General features: G+C 32.5%; 1 protein-coding gene across 2 annotated transcripts in view; it reads right to left on the bottom strand.

The window, feature by feature from the left end:
* The window catches only part of LOC147077393 (uncharacterized), a 555,409-nt gene extending 543,579 nt beyond the window's left edge, over window positions 1-11,830 (bottom strand). Inside the window, exons 1-2 of one of the 2 annotated variants that reach the window (XM_085940819.1) lie at window positions 11,450-11,830; window positions 11,040-11,192 (exon numbers count right to left, since the gene is read on the bottom strand). In XM_085940819.1, the coding sequence (XP_085796945.1) occupies window positions 11,040-11,192; window positions 11,450-11,590 (294 nt within the window). In that variant the 5' untranslated portion in view covers window positions 11,591-11,830. Of the gene's footprint in view, window positions 1-7,220; window positions 7,275-11,039; window positions 11,193-11,449 lie in introns of those variants that run through there. The other variant, XR_015069446.1, reaches the window with a different exon arrangement.
* Between the last annotated feature and the right edge of the window lie 12,469 nt (window positions 11,831-24,299).

The raw sequence follows: 24,299 nt of genomic DNA, 5'->3' as shown, positions 1-24,299 counted from the left end.
CTATCATATTTAGGTTCAAATTCAGTGCAAATATTTTTCAAAAAAAATCTAATACTAAAAAACACGAAAGTGTAAACAAATATAATTTTATTCATTTTCATAAGCTAACATTACAAATTATAAGTTTAAAACATTCACAAGATGGCATGAAAGATTTCTGTTATTATTGCGTTTTTATTAAATTATAAAAAAATGACTCATAAAAGAAAGCAATTCAATGAATATTTGTCGAGGAACGTTTTTTTTTTTAAATTTAGTACACAACAATTATGATTTAAGAAACAATTATTATAATAGCATGTATTTGACGGCAGTACGTTTTGGTCGCCGCGGAGGATTTCGGAACATTAGTGTATAGAAAATTAATAATTGGTTCCTTAATTAGTGTATTGGTTTAACGGTATGCAATGTATTAGAATAACTATTATAAATTGTTTTTTTTTTATAATTTTATTTTCTTTTCTATTGATAGCTATTAATTGATAATTGATATTATTATTTGTTAACTTGATAATTATTAAATTGAGGGTTTCTTATATCCATCGACCGTGTTAGTCTGATCAACGAGTTCAGGCAATACACAATTCATATAAATCTTGTCACTTGTGATGTGAAGAGTAATATTGTTTTTATTATTCAATGAAATAGGTTCTTACCTCAATATATGTTTTACTTGAGTTAAATAATTACTAATAAATGCCTAAGGTGATTCCATTCAATTCAACTCGGCATTAAATATATTAAATTCTAAAAGTTTTGTACTATTTCATTTGAGTCGTTTTATGCGATCCTGGTTTCGCCTTTCGACATCGTCAGGATGCGCACTCCTCAAATATACACTGACAACGAAAGCAGCTAATTCTCACTTAACAATAAATTAATACAATAAAGTAAGGTAAAAACTTTATCACCTACCTATTAAGTCAAAGTGCACAATGAAAAATTTAACAAACAATTAATTATGAATAGTTGAATTGTGGCAGTATGAAAAAAAAAGATTTTACCACAAACCATCTGAAAAATACATACATCATAAAACATATACGTGATTTTGTGCCCCAAAACACTTATTTTATTATTATTTTGACGATTGGGAAAATTATGACACATGTTTCAGTGGCCATTACTATGACAGCATTCGAAAACGTATTTTACTTTAAATTTTCTACAAATTTACTATTTGTGACATAAACCACTTAAGATCGATAATAAATAGACCTTGAAAAATAATATTATTTTGTTTCTATTGATAATGCCAATAAACATACTCCTGGATACGTCCCTTTGAAAATAACAAAACATGGCGACCCAGGTACATAAAAACTGTATTAAGCCCAACCAAGTAGGTATTTATCAAAATAATTAAAGTCCACCTATATTTTATCTAAACTGCTCAAGTCCAAAATATTTTTTTTTATAAATGTTGCACCGAACGAATACCTTTAGGACTTCTTTGTAGCCATCGTGGTTATAAGATTCAATTATCTTACAATATCTCACATGCTGCAACCATTTGTATTACAAGATAATAAATAATATAATATAACTACATTTTTCTCAGTTTGACATTCACTGGTATTTTATGATGTTTGATTTGTCAACACAAATTATAACACCTGGTCTACGTTATGTGGTCTTGCCAATTTGATTGTTACTGCAATGCGAGTAAAGGTCATTTTTCTGAGTTAAAATACTGTTCGCGACGGATAAAATTTTGGAAAAAAAAGACGTCCTCACCCGTTGAAATTCACAAGCCTACTAAGGTTAGAAATGAGAAATTAGAAAAACTATATGAATTAATCGATCAAATGGTCTCTTTTTGTTAATTTTGCAAAATAATTATATATCTAAATTGTCTGAAAATAGGATAAATACATGAAAACGTACGACGTGTTTTGGTAATATAGCGTCACTAATTGTACCGAATTTATAGGGTTTTATTTATTTTTTCATTGTTAATTATTATTTATAGTATTACGGAAATGTTATATTATAATAAAAAAATATTTTTATTGTGCAGTATATATTATTTTGTGAGAAAAAATCATTCAAAATTGGCTGATGTATACTCAAACTAAAATGGCTTTAAAATCTTTATTTTTCTGAAATTAAAAAAAGTACGTGAGTTAATCAATGAAATGTATTGTTTTACCCATTTCTTTCATACAATATATACCTGCAAAACTATTATTAAGTTCAAAAATTCACTGTGGCGTGACAGTCGTTTTGGCCAATTTCGAAAACAGGACCGACTATTTGTCATTTATTTTAAAAAGTAAAGCGAATCAGAAAATTTTAATGACACAAAAAGTGTTATTTGAATATTATTTATTAGATTTTAAATAAATAAAGTGTTTATTATGTGTCAATTCGTGTTAAACGTCCTTGCCATTTCCACGATTCTGAGAAGACAGGAAAAAACGGGTCCAATGGCCTTAATATCCACTGTGGTTCACGTAGTGGCATGGACCTGGGGTTAGCTAATTCAGGAAGTCAACACCCATGATAGAATTTTTTCCAGTTTTGGTTGCATTATATTCCAAAACTCTTCTGTAAAAATCGTTTCCGAGTTTATAAATGGAAATTTCTCGGTGTACATAGTAAACAAACCTACGAATAAAAAAAGACAAAAAGGAACATACTGATTCATCGCAGTAAAATCTGGTAATCAAATTCGCCATTTTGAAAAGCGACGATTTTGCGTAAACAAATATCACGTGGTCTGTACGTGTGCGGCAAACTTCGAATGTGTTTGTAATTTTGTGCAAAGTGCGAATGTAATGTTTTCAAATAATTGATATGGATTAATTATACCATCGTATTATTTTCTCGAAATCATAAACATACTATAATAGTATTTGAGTATCAACCTATGTTCAATTTGAATTGGGTTATAATAATAATATACCCGTATATATATCAATAGTATGTTTGCTACAAAATCCACCCAAGTTATCAGTACGTACTTGCACAGGTTTGATTAAAAACCATGATGAAATTAACATTTAAAAAATATGAATGCTTAATATTATTTTGACAGCCCTGTTTTCTGATCGGCTTCATGTCGCAGGTGTTCATAAAATAATAATAATTCTCCGCGCGGCAGAAATTATCAGTAATAATAATAATATTTCTTGAAATAAAATCTCCGATGATTAGTGATTTTTGCGAAAAGATCGATTTAAATTGACGTAGTTACGACGCCGAGGTCCTTTTTATACTAAATTATATTTGAACGGCGGGCTCTTCAGCAGGCCCTTAATGATATTAATTATGTCCTTAGATGTTTTTATGAATAATACAAGTTATCCGGGAGAATAATATCCATAAACAAGTTCCTGATATGTATTCGGTACAATAAATTTAAATAGCCATGATTGAAACGATACCTAGTAAGTATTGAGATGAATTATTATAATAATTTATTATTTTTTATGTAGCCACAAGCAATATTAAATTATTAAACGAGCAATAATAATTTTAATCTATTTTAACAGCTAATGTAGGTACGATCTTAGATGCATGTTTAGTTATTACTATAAGTAGGTACAATAATAATTTGATGAATTACAATAATTCGAAGTCACTCCGTTATCCAATACGTATAGGTACCTAGGTAGGTACTCGAATTTTTTTCAAAGTTGAAATAATCCATTAACTCACACTTAACTTTAAGCTAGGTATCAGTAATTTTGCATGCCATTTCAATTATTGAAGACAAATAATTCACAATAATTTCAATAAAAATAATTTATAAAACGGGTTTTTTCAATTTGACAATAATAGTTTAATATATTTTTAATTTCCATAATATTAAATTTGTAAACTGTCAATCAATCAATTAATTGATCACTAATTATTATATTTTGGGTACCTATAAAGTTATCGGAAATAAGGTTATCTGTCTTCCCTTTGTGGTGTGCCCATTTACTTACCTAGCTCTTTTTGCTGCACCTTCGATACTTCTGAGTAAGTGTTCTTTTAATAATCACAATAATGGTTATTTGTACCGAATATTCATGAATATGGCGTGTGATCATTAGACTAATATACTCAACTTCCGAGGAAGGTAACCCTAAATTGCTCTGCATCCCATATAAAGTAATTTACTTGTCAAATTATCATAATAATAATAGATATAATATGTTGTATCTACTGACATACGTAATTTAAATAATGAATAGTTAGTTTTACAACCGATATTTTATTATTATTACTTGATCAAACATTATTTTACCCTCCACATTGCAACTGGCGACATTATTCTGACGTTTCGAAATAAATACTTACCAATGATTAAAGATTCTTAAACTTGAAATTTAAAAACTTATCTAAATTGTCTATTAATACTTACATGAAAAATACACGCCTATACGAAATATAATACATATTGTCAGTAAATACAGTTTTTCACCAAGCTATCGTCATACTCAGCAGGTTGGTATCTTCCACTTGTCAAACGGCTAAAAATGTTGGGTTCATTCATTCAAAACATAAACTTCCGTCGGCTGACATTTTATTTAGACATACCTAACCAATTCCAATCTCTTCGGACATAACTATTATTACCATAACAAGGCAAACTCTTAATAATTAAGAGGAGCATGCATAGAACATTAAAGAACACCTATAATTATTGACAGGCATAAACGAGAATACGATGACAGTTGAACATTTTTTTTGTATTTAGTGACGTCACACGTATTACGATTCAATTAAGTAGATCTGTTTATTTACCAGAGTATCTATTCTATACACAAGACTGATATCGGCCGCTATCGGCAACTATCGAGGGAGGTTTTCATTTTATTGTGTCGAAGTATTAGCAGTTCTTGTAACAATAACAAGAAGTTGGTTGTAATTGTTACAATGCGTGCTAATACTTCGACATAAAAATGAAAAACTACCCTCGATAGCAATCTTGTGTAAAGAATAGATGTGCAGAGGCACCTAGCGCAAAAGTACGAAGCTTGCACACATTTATATTTTTATAAAAATCGATGTTTTTTAAAATGAATATAAAAAATATTAAAACAATGAATAAGTAAAAATCACTTAAGCACATCATAGAAAACTTAATAAACTAATACCTTAGTAATATGACATTAAAATATATGTCCCTTAAAGACGGGGTCCTTTGACAAATTCACATGTTATAACATTTTTTTTAATTGTAAGTTTATCTTTGACTTTAATGTTTTCAGATAGGTAGGTACTTACATATTTATTAATTATTATAGTTAAAATTGTGAATAATCAAAAATATGTATATCGCCTTAAACCCTGCGAAACCAAACCGTAACAGAATATACTTTGTCCTTTGAGTCCTTTTGTGCAATTTCATGCTACCAGATTTTATGCATCAGTAATTATTACATAAATAACTAGATTGCGTGTTTTTGTGTTTTTTCATGGTACCTGACTTTCTGTAAAGTAATTTTGTTAATCACATTTCATTGTTGTTTAATTTATTAAAATGCATCCCTCTAAGTCGGACGAAACCGGACCTAATTTATTGATTAAATGTGGAATAAGTATAACAAAAAATAGCGTTTTATTAAATTCAACAACAATACAATGTAGTTCAAAAGTTTTTCGCCAGAATGAGTCTTTTTATGCAATTTTATGCACGAGTAATTATAATAAAGTAGTTTTTCTCGAGATTGTGTCATTCTGTATTTAATGCTACTAGACGTTATGCACGAGTAATTACATTTATCACATTATAACTTTCCAACAGTATGAGTCAATTTGTGCCTTTTCATGCTACCAGACGTCGTGCATGAGTAATTGCATTTGTCACAGTTAACTGGCTTTTCACCAGAATGAGTCATTTTGTGTGTTTTCATACTACTAGACGTCGTGCACGAGTAATTGCAGTTACCACAGTTAAATGACTTTTCACCAGAATGAGTCATTTTGTGTTTTTTTATGTCACTTGATTGTCTGCATGAGTAATTGCATATATCACATTTAAATGGCTTTTCACCAGAATGAGTCATTTTGTGTGTTTTCATACTACCAGACGTCGTGCATGAGTAATTGCATTTATCACATTTAAATGGCTTTTCACCAGAATGAGCCATTTTGTGTGTTTTCATACTAGTAGACGTCGTGCACGAGTAATTGCAGTTACCACAGTTAAATGGCTTTTCACCAGAATGAGTCATTTTGTGTTTTTTTATGTCACTTGATTGTCTACATGAGTATTTGCACTTATCACATTTAAATGGTTTTTCACCAAAATGACTCATTTCGTGTCTTTTCAAGTGACCAGATTGTTTGCATGAGTAATTGCATATATCACATTTAAATGGCTTTTCACCAGAATGAGTCATTTTGTGTGTTTTCATTTGTCCAGGTTGATTGCATGAGTAATTGCATGTATCACATTTAAATGGCTTTTCATCACAATGTGTCATTTTGTGTTTTTTCATGCCATCTGATCGTTTGCATGAATAATTGCATGTATCACATTTAAATGGCATTTCACCAGAATGACTAATTTTGTGTCTTTTAATGTGACTTGACTGTCTGCATGAGTAATTGCACTTATCAAATTTAAATGGTTTTTCACCATAATGACTCATTTCGTGTATTTTCATGTGACTTGACTGTCTGCATGAGTAATTGCATTTATCACATTTAAATGGTTTTTCACCAGAATGACTCATTTTGTGTCTTTTCATGTCACTTGACTGTCTACATGAGTAATTGCACTTATCACATTTAAATGGTTTTTCACCAGAATGACTCATTTCGTGTCTTTTCATGTGACTTGACTGTCTGCATGAGTAATTGCATTTATCACAGTTAAATGGCTTTTTTCCCGAATGAGTCATTTTGAGTGATTTCACGACTTGACCAGAACGTATTCTTGAAAAATGACCATCGTGACATTTAACCAGCCTTGCAACGGAATCGGTCGTTTTCGCAATTGTGGTTTTGTGTATCGCTTTGTGAAGCAACATTAGGTCGAACGACGAAAAAAAATCAAAACAGATACTGCACACAAAATTTTCTTCATCAAACGATTTTTTTTCCAGTCGTATAACAGCCACTAATAATTCTGTGTTTACCATATTCGATTGAAAAATAGCACGTTTACTATTGCGACAGGCGACATCTTCGTACCTTTCAATATATTCCTTGAGTTCTTGCTTAAGCTCTTGTTCCTCAATGTGTATGTCTTCGCTAGACGCTTGTGCTTCAGTCATGTACCAGGACGATATGAGACTCGCGACATTGGCCGGTACAGTACTTCTAGCGATAGTCTAAAAATACATTTAAAAGTATTAAAAAATTATGAGACTTTTAAATAACCGGTCATAATTACCATTAAGTACCATGTCAGTCGTAGCGATTCTAATCATGCACAAAACACTTTAATCGGATTTCTTGTTTAAATTATTACAATATGTATTTCTCCATCGTTTATCCATTCTTAATTCACATGTTTTGTTTAAACGCTCTCCACAATTTTGTATATATAGATATAAATACTTATATATTTAAAAAATATGTTAATTTTTTGTCTTTTCATTAGTCTTCCTCAATTTTCTTAGGTAATTTCTTTATATTTCTTACTTTTTATATTGTTATGCTTAACTATATTATAATTTATATATGGAAACTTTGTTGCTAAGGTCAAATACTGTCGGGGAGATGATATCAGTAAGTTAAGACCCAACCATACACCAATGGTAAATGCACATTGATCATTCATTAATAATATAACGTTAAAATATTACGACGTAAATGAGCAAATAAAAAACAAAATTAGAATTATTTTAAAAACACACACATGATGCATCAGACCTATAATAAAGTAAAGCCATCTCAATTCACCTATTGCGCGGAGCAGCGCCATCTTAATAAATAGAAATGCTCTGACAAGTGAACACGACAAGAACTCTATAGAACAGTGTTACGTTACGTTCGCGTGCCAAAATTTCCCAAATATAATCGTTCGACTGTCTGACGTGCCGAGCAGTTTTTCATTAAAAAATTAAAAAGTAGTTTTTAAGAATTCTATTAAAAGAATATTATTTCGGCCACATTATGAGAGGACAAAAATACAGCATTCCCCAACTTGTCATTCAAAGAAAGATCAATGGAAGCGTAGCAAAGGACGGCGCCGCATTTCGTGGCTTAAGAACCTCCGTGATTGGTACGAGTGCAGCTCCACCGAACTGTGCCGGGTAGCAGACGACACAGATAAGTACGCCTTGATGGTGGCCGACCTCCGCTAGGGGATGGCACAATAAGAAGAAGAATTAAAAACGGTTAAAAATCACAATGAGAGATTCTATCTTTCACCGTGTTTCTAGAAGAAGGCATATCTTTTGTTCTTCGAATATATTTTTCCTTGTTTTTACATTTTACAAAAAGGTCGTGGGAGCATTTTAACCACGCTTCTTTTATAGCTTTCCCAAAACTGAACGGTTTTCCATTTTCACTGTCTGTCAGAATTACTACTACTAGCTCCACCAAGTCTTTGTTTCTTATTTCGGGCAGGCATTTTTGTTGGTACCAATTAAATTGATTGTTACTGTATTATTTAGCTTGGTTCTTTACACACAACATGACACCAGAATTGCTGCGATCAGATGAGGCATTCTCTCGCTACAGTGAGCTCAAGCATTTTAAATCGATCAAAATCAGAAGTTCGCGGAGCTGCTTTTTCCGCCGCCTGATGAGTGCGATAATATTATGTGTCATGCATAACGCATTAGGAGCGATATGTTCAATTATATATTTACGTTAAACATAAATTCTTGAAGAGTATTTGCCTATTATTTTTTTATAAAATATGATCTGTCATTTATGCACGAATTTCGTCGGTTCCGTTTGCGCATCTATTGGTAAATAGCACTGGTAAAAATAATATTAAAAACTGTAGAAAATACGCAAAGCTATGTCGTCATTATTTTTTAATAGTGTATAAGTACTTATATTTATTTTTATCAGTTTTTGTATTTTTTTTATTAAGTATTATAAATTAAAATTATTTTTATTAAATTTAATTATTATTAAAACATTCACGTGCCATATTTCATCACTGCTATAGAATAATGATTGGTCAGCAGTGGGAGGAGCAGGAAAGGTGAGACCACTCGTTATCGACAAGTTTCCGAATGCTTAGGCTTGTACTTGAGTCGGCGTTGCACGGAGTGATCGATCGATTAAAACCGACTGTGGTACTGGGTGATGTAAATTGGTACATAATCTTTGTTTTTACTTCGATTTTTGGAGTCCCGAACATACTTCAATTTAAATCAAGCAAAATCTTAAAAAGCTTGACATAATCATAATTATTAATAGATACTTATGTCATTTTATAAAACGCGTTTTCTATCAGAAACCTTGTTTTTTCAGATTTTTAATTCCATCGTGTACAAATTAATTATTTTAATGTCGTCATTTAACACTTTCTATAAACCTACTCGATATATGTGAGAACGTGACTATGGTGTGGTACTTTATATAATTATTAAAATCCAGAATGTGGTTCTCGTTGACCTCATGTATGCCCATCCCTAATTTATTGTCTGCTGGTTTGCAGCTGTCTTGAAAATGGGATTAGTTTGATTTACATAGATGATATACCCGACACTACGAAAGGTGGAAGATAGAATTTTGTATACACAATAGAAACGCACGTGGTTCGTAGCACAGAGTTTTATATTTATCGGTTGGGTTCACAACAAAAAAAAAACATACACCACACAATATCAATACACATTAACACAATTATGAAGTTTTACACGGTTTTTAAATTTTTAACAGCCCTAAATTTATTAAAGATGGGCGCCGTAGGCTGTCAATTATAATCTAAGGTTCAACGGGACACACAGTCCGTTGTGTTTCGGAGACTCCGGCTAACTGCCTCGCCAGCCTGGACACCTACCGTCTCGCGGCCAGGTCTCCTTTTTTGGCTTTATCGCTGTCCCTTTCAATCTACCCCTGAACGTCCACCCCTCTCTATCATTCTTGCCCGCAGCAGAATGCTTGGCCTTTGCCTGGGTTTTACCGTAAGGGTCGTCCAGGTCACCTTTTTTTGCTAGGTAGTTGAAAGTTACAGCGATTTCTAAGAATTGAGCCCAAAAGAAACAACATTTATAGTTAATTAATACAAAGCATCGTATTCATACGGCGGCGATAAAAGGACTTTGGCTTGGCAGAATACAAGAAACATGAATGTGGCATCCATATCTTCGCTCGTACTTCCTTAAGGGGTCCTCCATGCACGTAGAAACGTGGAGGTATCATGCCTATATCATAATTACTTCACTAACGTTAACACATAACAAATCGATAATACCAACGTTTTTTGCATAAAGAAATAGTTTGACTTTGATAACTGATGAAAAACAGGAATGTATATTTATAACAAAAACACTGAAATTTGATTTGCGATTTTTTTATTATTCAATACGAAACGAGAAAGACCTTATAATTATGTTGATTTGCAGACAATATGGGATCTAATTTTGACAGCTGAACAGTGGGATCACTCGTTTGAGAAATGCTTGTACATAAAGATATTATGCTCATGCTTTTTATCGTAAAATGGCGCTGCTAATGTTCACAATATTATGTATGGATGAAATATAGAAAGTAATTTTTAAGCACGCACAAGTAGGGCACTGTTAAAATTCATTGAAATAGGATCGTTCAAAATATTCTGCGGAATGACGAAACCACAGACTTACTATGTCGCCTTGCCAGAATGTGACGTGGGCATAATGTCATCGAAGGATCATTTTGCTACCTACAAACAATACTGTTATGACAAAAGTACTTTCTGAAAGAATCGGTCGATTGGTCATCATCAGTGACAGACATCACATTCAAATACTGTAGGTCAATGCACCCACTCACACTACACCAGATAAATAGGTAAGTAAGTGAAATAGTTGTACGAAGCGTGTATAACCGAGACGAGGATAATATGTACTTACCTTTTGAAATTTAGTCACAAAGGTGTGATAGGGTACATAGCCAATGGAAGAAAATATCGCATAATATACAATTACCTGCTGTACTGGTCCGTTATCTGAATGCGAACATCCAGGTGTTGGATCTTCATCGTGGAATGGGTGTTTTGCGTCTGCAGCGAATTCTCGTTTAACGTAAACCAGCTGGAGGTCAATCTCGGGATTAATTTCAGCGAGACGCGTTGCCGGTATCTGAAAGAAACGTTATACATTTTTGTTATCATATAAAAAACAATTTTGAGCACGCGTACTTATTTTATGACAATACTTACTTATATAATTGAGGTAAGTACCTAGCTGTCATAATGTATGTCAAAAGGTTTTTGAAAGAAAGTTTGACATCCTCGTATGTTCTTAAACAATTTGTAATAAATATAAACCTATCGTAGGTATTTTGCTAAAATAATTATAAAAAATCGCAGGAAAGGACTTAATAAATAAAAACTAACCTCAAAATCGCAACTGAAATCTTCTGTGTTCTCCTGCTTTATATAGGTGCGCGTGTCAGGGTTGTTTTGATGGCTAGTCGTTACATCAAACTTGTCTTCCGTACCAGATTGGTCTCCATCACATTCTCGCTTGACTTCCATGTTTGCGTATCAACAATCGTATGCAATGTGCTAGAGACAACTTTCTGTTCTGTTGTATATAAGTGTTGCCGAAAAACAGTTAATAATATTCCATGTAGCATTTATCTGAAAAACAAGAATGTACATATGCTAATGTCAAGAACACCGACTAAACGTAGAACTTTAATCGTAACTAAAACGTATGTCCTGTCGCTGGAAATTAGCAGAGAGAAGAGCCGTCACGAAAAAGATATCGTCAGTGTTGCTATCATAGGAGAAAAAAAACAATTAGATTAATTTGTTATTATATACCGAGATGCGCTGTTCTCGTTATGATGGAGGAAATGCTGACGATCATTTTCATACCATTGTTTTGTTTAGACAACATAATACTTAAACCTATTATTAAATTGTGTCACCATGTTAAGTGCGTATTTTTATTAAGGTATTGCTCCCGGAAATACTTTTCAGTATGTCGGCAACACTATTCTAACATTACCTTGAAAGGATCCTGTCTGTCACGTAACACGTTGCTTCTGGAATATATACACTTAACATGGATGTAAAGCAAGAATGTGATGGATAACACTCGGATATAGAAGACAAGCCTTTGTTTGACACGCTGACGAGCCGTCCAATCAACCCGGACCCTTGCACTCATGTAACGCAAGAGAATGCGGACATTTCAAGTTGCAATTTCGTGGTTAGTTTTTGGAAACTAAATTCTTTTACAATCACTTTAGATTGAGAATTATAACGATTGGTATACTATTATAATAATATGTTGCTTATTTACAATCTATGTAAGGTCATTCGATGACATTAAACGTGGTTTCAAAAGAATACTTTATTAAGCAATTTGGCAGCTACGATACATCTGTGATATTAGAGGTTAGGTTAGGTTATCTACTAATTCTTGTTAAATATAAATATTATACAATGTTATATTATGGTGATTACGAGACCCGAAACTGTTTTCACCGTGTTTACAAAATGTAATAATGCTTCTTTCAGTACCTTAATATGGCGGACCTCTCTAATATAAAATCTGAGACAGATGATCAACCAGCTGTCGTCAAGCGTGAGATAATTGAAGATATAACACACCCATTATATAATGATGAATACCCTCAACCGGGTTGTTCGAATTCAGATTACAGGCCAATTGTAAGTAGTTATAGTGTGTGCTGTCTTATATAGAAGGTTGGAATTCGAAATTCAACTCTGAAACTCATTTCTCCATTATTAATTCGCTCACACTGATATTTTAAAACAATTTATGTGTACCTAGGTTTATAAATCTTTCGTCAAATCATGAGCATTCATTTATGATGATTTATACATCATAATTATTCGAATGTAAAGCAATAGTTAATGCGATTATCTAAAATTGCGATTAATTGTATGGTGAATAAAATTAATGGCCCGTGAGTCCTTTTTAGGTAGGTAATACAAGGTAAGCCTATTGTCTATAAAAACTACTTGCAGTCGTTAAATACGTGAAATGGGGTGAGAATAGACCAATTATTCTATTTTCAAAACTTTTTGTAACAGATTAATGTTGTAACCCTCAAATTCTACTAAATTATCTACCATGCTACACGACAACATAAATTCAGGCGTTCCAGCTAATGGGTTTGACAGGTCAAAACTGGCGCACTGCGCATGCGTTATAAGTAAACCGGAATAATTTTAGATTTAACGTTTAGTTCACTGTAACAGCTGACTTCAAAATATTTTCTGACCGTCAGAAGTGGTTTGGTCGGAAACGTCAAACCACCTTCACGATTTGTCATTGTAATAACTGTCAAGGAGGACCTAGCCTAAAAACGATGTCATTTATTATATTCCGTACCTATGGTATGTTCTCTACATCATATTATTGCGTTACCTATGAACATTTTAATAATTTTAGGATTAAGAAAAATTGAGATTCTTCCGCATTTATATAATTCGTGAGATGTTCATATTAATATTTTAGACATTTACACAGTAAGAGTTCAGTAGAATAAGGTCGGTTTATTATAGCGTAGTAACCGATACCTATTATTCATTAGTAACCGTATGCGAACAATAAATCGATTTTGGGCGTATTTTCCCATGATTCCACACAAATTTTGTACCTACCTATGCATAGAGTTCGATTCGATATCATTACTTGTTTGGTATTTAGTGAGAGGTGGTAGGATTCGCTACTCGACTGAAAAATTACAACAAGATGGATTGACTAGACTAAATGATTTTACTAAAATACCCGACTTAATTTGTCTGTTCGTACACGTTTAGTTACTAAATTATTCGCCACTCGACTAAACTACTCGCCTGACCCGGAGCGGGCTTAAGGGTGTTTCCATTAGCGCAGCGACAAAATTAAACCGCATTGACGTGCCCATTCAATCGTGAAGACTCAACACCTGAAGGGCAAAATGAAGCAGTACGCAAACAAGAAGCAAAACGCAACATTATCTTCAAAGGAGGTATAGTGCTTCGAACGGTATCCAATAATGCAACCGAAATACTGAATGGATATTTATGATCGTGTAAGAGTTTGCATTATATTTTTGATTATGCTCACATGACATGATCAACCCAACTAGCTGGTTGACATTAGATTTTCCAGCCTGGAAATGACCTGCCAATGGTTTCGATAACCGGAATCGTTTCACAAACGCCTCGTCTGTCATTTTGAATGGATCCGTCCGGTAACCAGATCTTAACAACAAAATTTCAGCGTGAATCACTTCCATTTTGGGTACGTGTATAATAACCTAAAATGTAGTAATGCCATTTTAATATTATTTAATCAGTTCTTATTAGTTATTATTGAATTCTTAAAACGATTGATTGTTAAAGTACGTAGCAAATTTATCCTTAAAGAAGCTACTTACTTCACAATTTACCTTATAATAGTGTTATTACAATATTCAGTACCTACGAAAATGTGAACGGAACTTCAAATGTATTTTACATTTGCCACTCTTTGACTGTCGGCGGCTACCTTACTACATGGCACTGGTGTCGTTAACTTTGGTTGGGAAGAAATAATTTATGATATACCCATACATAGATTTTATTCTTGCGCGCCCGGCAAAACGTAACTTCGTTAATATAAAATTTTAACAATTAAAAACTAAATACATGCAATACTATCTCAATAACACGAAATGGAACGCAATTTTTAATGAACCCACGAGCCGGGACGGTATCTTGTAAAATTTTACCAACCAGAATAGCGCCCCGGTCTATTTCGAGCCCTGATTGGACCATCACTGATTGTAACTTGGGAACTATCTTACATTGATCATTCATTTGTTGAACTCTGATTTATGATAATTTAACCATGTTGCGTGTTCGCAACACATAAAAATAGTATTGGAGGGCCATTTTAGAAAAAATACGTATTTTTTATAGGAGAAAAAGGTTGCATTTAATTTATTTTGAATAAAATGACAGTATTCTCCGATCGTAGATATCTACCACATCATGCAGACTGCATTGTATATAGGTACGTACTTGTTGTATGTTATCAATGTCATCCATATATGCAATGTGTTTCATTTATGCTTCATTTTTTAATAAATTAAGATCGATGATTTCACTAGAATGTGAATCGCAAAAAAGCAGTGCATTTATTTGATGTAATTGAGTCTGTAGGGTCTCACCTAGATTGGACTCCATGTACGCCAATTTTGTCTATTATCCAATCCGTATAGTCAAAAATGAGCGTCATCGCATAAGTAAAAGATTATTTTGACAATTTGGAATCGGTGAGCGATCGTTACTCTATTCATGGTTGCCTGTCTAAATACTGTTCATAAATGTCAAAAAGCATGCGCAGTATCAGCTCGGTATGACAGCTAACCCGTTCGTTGGTTCTATCTAAGCAAACAACAATCAGAAAGGCAAATGACATTTAATGAAAATCGGGCTCAATTTACCGAGAGTACACCGCAGAGAAACGGCAGATTTTTTTACAATACTTGAAAGCATCTAAGCGACACCTTTTGAGCATAGACAATCATTGAAAAAATTGGTATTATATGGCTAAATCGCTATTATAAGCGTAGACAATAAGTACAAATATAAAATTCTTTTACAATGAATAAAATTCAAACATTTTCAATAAGGTATCTAATAAAATACGCCGTTTTCAAAAATCAGTATAGCATATTATAGTTCGTCAATGCATTTCATAAAATTTTAATAATTATAAAGTTAAATTTGACACAAAGACACACATGCTTAAACTTTCGTATAAAAACGCTCTAAATAGGTAGGTATGTATGCAAAAATAAGGAACATTTTTCAAAATTACGTTATAGATAACAATATTTTTTATATAAAATTTAGCCGTGTTAACTAAACGATATTGTTATTATTTCAGATAATTCCGACTTAAATTTAATCAATAAAATAAGAAATACGAGTGAAAATGGCTCGAATGGCTTTTATTTACTCTTTGATTAGTGATTGTTTTTATAAGATAATATAATATATCCATAGTCGGTATTCCGTCTTTATTTTGTATTCATTTAATTAAATGTATAATAAATAAAACAGGATCCAGTTTATGAGCCCCACGAAAACATTTCGCTTCCACAAACAAATGGCCCGGTCAAATAGCCTCGATAAACGGCTCTCACTGATTGAAATTAAACGTCAATGGTTTTCATTAAAATGCCACCTTTCCTACTTAAAACTTACCTTTCGGCATAATTTACCAATCATAAATATTCATGAAGCGTGTTATATTATATTAAACTAACCTTGTATTTTTTTTAATCTCAATTTTCTCGGTTATGCGTTAATACGGAATACTGAATATAGATATAAATTACAATCTTATAAGAACAATCACCAATCAAAGAGTAACTAAAAGCCACCCAAGCCATTTTCACTCGTATTTCTTATTGTATTGATAAATTTGAGTCGGAATTATCTCAAATTATAAAAATGTCGTTTAGTTAACACAGCTCAATTTTATATATAAAATATTGTTCTCTATAACGTAATTTTGAAAAATGTTCCTTATTTTCGCATACCTACCTACCTATTTAGAGCGTTTTTATACGAAGATTTAACGCTCGCACAAACCAACGCAAATATTCTCCAAGTACTCCGTCAAAATATCCCGAAAAAAGCACCCACCATCGGTACGGAAGGTCCGGTCAAAAGAGTTTCAAAAAAGCCAACGCCGCTGATTCTCCCTACTTACCTGTTGTTAATGAACAAACGTAACATTTATTTACGTAGGGGATCAAAAGATACAATGAAAGCCATCAATTTGTCATATATTTGGCTATTTTTTGAGACTCTTTTGACCGGATCTTCCATATCGATGCAGGTGCTTCTTTTGGGTTTTTTGACGGGGTAAATGCGAATGGATGGCAGTGTCAGAGACAAATTATAACTTTATGAATTTTTTTATGAAATGTATGAATTAACTTTGGCGAACTCTATCTATACTGATTTTTGAAAATGGCGAATTTTATTAATTTAAAATGTTTGAATTTTATACATTGTAAATGATTTTTATATTTGTACTTATTGTCTACGCTTATAATAGCGTTTTAGCCATATATTAGCGGTTTTTTTTCTATGATTGTCTATGCTCAAAAAATCTCGCTTAGATGCTTTCAACTATTGAAAAAAGAAATTTGACGTTTATCGAGGGTGTACGGTCGTAATATAGAACCCAGAACACGATATAATTATTGTTTTCTATGATGATGTATACACACATATAAGTGCATTGTTTTGAACCACCTATGGATCTTTCCGTAACAATATTTGACTCTCACTTCGCTATTTAATAATGTCTGAATTAGCTGAAAAACAAAAGCGTCATAAAAACAAATTGAAAGTTATAACTCATAATTGATAATATTGATTTCGACTTTTACGATTTTTCTAGGTCTCTTCCAAGGGATTTTTTACAAGGCATCACGATACAGATGAGAGTCAACAATCCTCTGACGATGGCATCCAGGATAGAACGATACAGTATTCAGAAGTGACTAAAGAAGAGAATCACATTAAACAAGAAATCTTAGAACGAGATGCGCCAAAGGAAATTCGACTTATTCTTAGAAGAGTAATCCATTTCTCACGTAATTTCATTTGTTGCATTTGTAACGAAGTTTTAGGATGCGGAAATGCTCTAAAAACTCACAAAATGGTGCACATGGAGGTGTTTCCTGATCAAAATCAAAGCATAGTAGTCTCACAACATAGCAATGTCAAAGTACATACAAAGACAATTACTGGTGAAAAACCTTATAAATGCAAACTATGTTCATATAGAAGTACGATATCTAGTATGAATTCACATACAATTCACAAATGACACATTCCGGTGAAAAACCTTACAAATGCAATATATGTTCATATGGGTCCTTGAGACTCGATGATCTTAAAAAACATAAAATGACACATACCGGTGAAAAACCTTATAAATGTAATGTATGTTCATATGGGTCCACGAGACTCGGTGATCTTAAGAAACATAAAATGACACATACTGGTGAAAAACCTTATAAATGTAATGTGTGTTCATATAGATGCTCGCAGATTAATGATCTTAAAAGACATAAAATGACACATTCCGGTGAAAAACCTTACAAATGCAATATATGTTCATATGGGTCCTCGAGACTCGATGATCTTAAAAAACATAAAATGACACATACCGGTGAAAAACCTTATAAATGTAATGTATGTTCATATGGGTCCACGAGACTCGGTGATCTTAAGAAACATAAAATGAAACATACTGGTGAAAAACCTTATAAATGCAATGTGTGTTCATATAGATGCTCGCAGATTAATGATCTTAAAAGACATAAAATGACACATTCCGGTGAAAACCCTTATAAATGCAATGTATGTTCATATGGGTCCTCGAGACTAGATGATCTCAAAAAACATAAAATGGCTCATACCGGTGAAAAACCTTATAAATGTAATGTATGTTCATATGATTCCTTGAGATTCAGTGATCTTAAGCAACATAAAATGACACATACTGGTGAAAAACCTTATAAATGCAATGTGTGTTCATTTAGATTCTCGAAATCTGGTTATCTTAAAACACATCAAATGACACATACTGGTGAAAAACCTTATAAATGCAATGTATGTTCATATAGATGCTCGCAACTTGGTAATCTTATAAAACATGAAATGACACATACTGGTGAAAAACCTTATAAATGCAATGTATGTTCATATAGATGCTCGCAACTTGGTAATCTTATAAAACATAAAATGACACATACTGGTGAAAAACCTTATAAATGCAAAGTTTGTTCATATAGATGCTCACAACTTGGTAATCTTATAAAACATGAAATGAGACATGTTGGTGAATAACCTTTTTAAAACAATATTATTCATATTAGTTGTATAAAATATTATTACGAAAATGTACGAAAATACTATTCATACTAAAATAGTATTTTCAAGTGACCCACGAAATGTTAGTATGATTTGGAATTATGCTAAGAGACTTCAGAGCGACATTTTTTCTTGAAGGCGCAGTGTCGTGTCTAGCTAACAAGGGAAAACAATTTAAATATAATGAATTATGACAATTACAAATTGAAATTTCTCTCAACGTGTTTACTGTCAACAAATGGTGATACTGCATTGTATTATTAATTTAATAAATCGCAAAATAATAAATACATATTTTACTTTTACTTTTTAATAAATCTGGACCGGTTTCGTCCTCTTCAAAAGGACATTATTAACTTTAGAATTGTCTCTTGAGGAAGTACTATAAATTTTGCGTTTTATTAATTTAACCAATAATATATATAGGAATATTATATAATTATTTTTTAGGTTCATTATCTTGAGTAACAATGAGCCACCTTTTTAGTTTCACCGTCTGCTTGAAGGGTGGTTATATGGATTATTATAACACAAAAGGATTACACTGGTTTATAATGTTGAAACAAGCGTTGCTTTCTGTTGGCATGGTATATCCGCCGCGTGGGCAGTGGACCCTTGCGTGGTACTACCGCTTTCGCATTTTTATTTCATACTGATTGGAAAATATCTCTAATTATTATCTTGTGAAGAGAGGGAGGGAGATGCGTAGGAAGTCTGAAAAGTATAGCTAAATTCCCGAATATTCTCAGGTCTTTTTGGGTTTTGAAAATGTACCGTTGCTTGGGATCGAAGCGACCTTGGCTCGGCCGAGGCTAGGGGACAGAAAATAGCCTTGGGCGCAGGCAGGTATTCGAAGATCGCCTTCCGCAGAAATCGTTTGCGAAATGTTATTTATTTTATAATATTTTTCAAGGATTGCAAACTTTTATCAGCGGTATGTTTGTTATTGAGCTAATGTTTGTGATATGAAATTGGTGACGTTTTTATAAAGAAGAGTTTTACCTCATCACACAGTTCTTATTTTAAAAGCCAACATTGCAAAGATCAGATGCTACATTCATCATAATAATAAGTATATATTGTATTTTACTGCAGACAGGAAACATATTCAAATACACTGACAGAAACGCTGTGGCCATGTTTACTCTTTTTAAAGAAGAATTAACGCATGCCATGTGTTAAGACGCGCAAATAACCTACGACGTGAATTGTCCACACTTCATTTAATATGATAATATGACCGAATGATTACACGCATTTAGTTTCAAACAATTGGTACTGCGCCTTTATTGGTATGCGTCAAACACTGTACAATTAGACATTATCTAACTACTTAATGACACGACCTTAAAATGCGTGCCTTCTGCCAGCATTTTTTACGACGATTTTATGACGTCACAACTATTTTGGTCCGATTGTGAATGTCGATTCCGTGTTGAATTATAAATATTTTATTACATAATATAAGTAAAATGTTTGCGTGCGTATAAGCAAATATAATAGTGAATTATGATAATTTCATACTCTAATCACACTATGAGTCGTCTAGCATATTTCACGACATATTAATTTTTAAAAAATCCTGCATTTTTGGGACATAATTTTAATATAATATTATACCAATAAAGGCGTTAGCTACCCGTTCACTAATTAGCTAGGATAGAGTATCTGTAGTAAATACTTTGAAATAATGGTCAGTCAAGAAGGGACCGAATGTGCGTACGTCATTTTTATCATCAACACTGATAACGTAAACAATTAATATATTTGTAGCCCATTCTATAGCGACGTAATATTATTAAAGTTTCAAACCCACTTGTTTGTTGTTGGTGTATTTTGGATTTGTGTTAGTGGAAGTTAGGTCTTATGACATAAATTTAAGTGTATCTAAATCCTATATTATCTATAATTTAACCCATGGGCCTACAACAGATTTTGTTTTTACGAGAAATGGTCAGCCACTTGCTCATCCTATTAAGTCCATACTCTGACCCTACAAAAATTGAAAAATAATATGTGTACATGCCAAACCCAGGATTTAACCTGGGACTGCCGGTGCTTTAGCCCCGCATCCATCGTGGGTGTTAGCTAGTTCATAGCTTTGTTTTAGCGACCCGACAAAATGGTGGACACTTTTTCATCATATTTATCTATTTTAGTTGAATTATAAATATATTCCACTCGTGTGACGTTGTTTTTTTTTTTTTTTTTAATTTTCATGCCATGCCTAAACCAAACTTTAGTCGCTAAAAATATTATTCTATCTATAAAAATCGTATTTTATATATGATTAAATGGCATTATTTTAGATATTTTATGGATAGATGAGTTTTTTTTGACAAATTATATTCGGTAATGGCTTGGTTTAGCTGGGTTTAAGGTGATAGACATTTTTTTGATAATTTAAAATTTCAACTGTATCAATTAATGAATATTTAGGTATCTGAAAACATTGAAAAGAAAAGTATTTTTTATTTTAAGTCAAAAGTAAACTTGCAATTGTAAAAAATGTTATAAAATGTAAAATTTGTCAAAGGACCCCATCTTATTATTAGGTAGGTAATATTAAGGTATAATTAAAATTGAGTTTATTAAGTTTTCCATATTGTATTTGAGAGATTTTTCACTCATTCATAGTTTTAATATTTTTTATAATTATTTTAAAAACCATGGATTTTTCTAAAAAAATTAATGTGTGCAAGCTTCGTATTTTTGCGCTAGGTGCCTTTGTACATCTATTCTGTACACAAAATTGCTATCGAGGGTAGTTTTTCATTTTTATATCAAAGTATTGGCACGTTTTGTAACAATTACAATAAGTTAGCCGTCTAAACAGTCAAAACTGGCTATTTCGCTATACAATTTAACACAGAGAGGTGCTGTTAAAACATAGCACGTATTGTAACAATTACAACCAACTTCTTGTAATTGTTACAATAAGTGCTAATACTTCGATACAAAACAATGAAAAACTACCCTCGATAGTTGCTGATAGCGGCGGATATCAGTCTTGTGTATAGAATAGATGCGCTTGTAGGTAAAGACATACTTGAATCGTAATACGTGTGACGTCACTAAATACAAAAACAATGTACAACTGTCATCGTATTTTCGTTTATGTCTGTAAATAATTATTGGTGTTATTTAATGTTCTATGGATGCTCCTCTTAGTTTTTAAGAGTGTGCCTTGTTATGGTAATAATAGTTATGTCCAAAGAGATTGGAATTGGTTCAGTCTAAATAAAATGTCAGCCGACGGAAGTTTTTGTTTTGAATGAATGAACCCAACATTTTAGCCGTTTGACAAGTGGAAGGTACCAACCTGCTGAGTATGACGATAGCTTCGTTAAAAACTGTATTTAGTGACAATATGTATTTTATTTTATATATAAATAAAGAAAATCGCAAACCTATTTTGTTGCAATCGTTTTTATTCACACTATCCCATGCATATTAAGTAGCACCTGTTCGCACAAGAAAACTACCTACAACGATATGAGATTCATCATTGTAACCCATTTAGTTAATTCTATCTCCTGTCAGAGCGAAGAAGATGCATTCTCTTTCTTCGCTCGGTATGCTGGTTGCTGGTCATCGTCTGTTATTTGGACTTGGGAGTGAACAAATAAACACCTCTGAATGGTCTAAAACGGCGATTTTTATATTTCGGAAGGCGAGAGGTATATTATTTTAACAATTACAATCTCTGGAAGCCTAAAACTTTTCGCTTTTGATCTCACTTTCAGCGAGACGCGCTTTAGCGCTACAAACTATCTCCTATCATAAAAGCGGTGGACACAAATGAAGCGTTGCATTTTTTTGCGTTCTGACAAACAACGTTGCCGGATATTTTTTTTCTCGTTATCGACCATTAGGTACTATGAGTCAGCTAAGAAATTGTTCCAGCCACTCCAGGCCTCCAGAGGAGTGTGACATTATGTCTTCTTTCAAATAAGAAAAATCGGAGACTTTTTTATAAATTATTGAAGTAGAAGTATTTTTCCAGCAGGTCTATTCTTAACTCTCATCACTTTAGAACGTTTCCATTATTTTCATCGTCCAAATTAATACGGAAGGCATTCCATACATTAAACAGTTATCGGCGGCTATATCCAATTCGTAATACAGCGAAAATTTAGATTGGTAGACATGTCGGTCAAATTCGAATATGTTCGTACTTCTTGTGAAGAGCGAACCTAAGCTGATGAAGCCGAATCAGCTCCGTCTTTTCGGTAACTCGGTAATGAGTCGGAGTTGACGTTTTTACACTTTTTGATTGTAGTACCTATTTTATTGTTTATAAGAATTATAATGATCTATTCAACTATTCATTCTACTTCAACTATTCATAATTTTTTTGTACTAAATATTTTTTTATTGTGACCCTTGGCTTGATAGGTAGTGACACCTAGCTGTTATCAAAAGGCTTTTCTTGGTGTTTATAAATATAAAAAAAGCCGGCCGAACCGTTCCTCTGATCTCTATAAACGATTAAATAAAACACCTTATTTGATTCCCTGCTCAACTACGTTAATGTTTTATCCTTAGGAAAAATCCTTCGCCCGGTGTATAAAAGTAAAGATGTTCAAAGATCCTGAAAAGGGGTAGGTAACAATAAAGTACACGAGATGACGAATGGAAATAAATAATCTAAAAACATAGCGGATTTGTTTTATATAAAATATTTGCAAGTAATAAGCAATAAAATGTTCAGTCATAAGTTTTAATAAAGGAATTAATAACTAAATAATTAAATATGTACCTAGTAACTTATAAAGAAAGTAAGGGATGGACGGATCGTGCTGCGTGGTTGAGATGACGTATGCCTTGAGAAAATAAGCATTAAGAAAATACTGTAATTTATAACTATAATACGCTATGTATTGCATAATTACCGAATAAAGTAATTGATTACAATAATAACTTCATTTTATAAATTCAGTGTTCAGATGGCAAAACCTGATATGTGCACTTTTGTTAATTGTGCAGGAGAGCTATTTTAAATTTTGAGATTGTTTGAATCTTTCTGGTGAATATTCTTTTGTAAATAATATAATGTAACGAAATATTCGAAATGAGTTTTAGATATAGAATAAGTATTTCAAAGTTTTGATTCTTCACGTTTAGTAGAAAAAAGATTTTCCAGATTTTCCAAGTGATCATATGTTTTGCCATCTAATGTTCCAATATGTTGTAATTACATGATAAGATAAACTAACATGATATGTGAGGAAATTGGATATTAAAACCTCAAAAAATAGCTTAAAAATATATATGTTTAATGCTGGACACTAAATAAAAATGTAACATAGGTTCATATTGATAAAGACATTGG

The sequence above is a fragment of the Rhyacophila brunnea genome, unplaced genomic scaffold, assembly GCF_057557595.1.
Source record: "Rhyacophila brunnea isolate RB1 unplaced genomic scaffold, BYU_Rbru_1.0 scaffold_13, whole genome shotgun sequence".
NCBI lineage: Eukaryota > Metazoa > Arthropoda > Insecta > Trichoptera > Rhyacophilidae > Rhyacophila > Rhyacophila brunnea.
The sequence above is the reverse complement of the archived record's forward strand: the minus strand, read 5'-3'. Positions and strand labels throughout refer to the sequence as shown.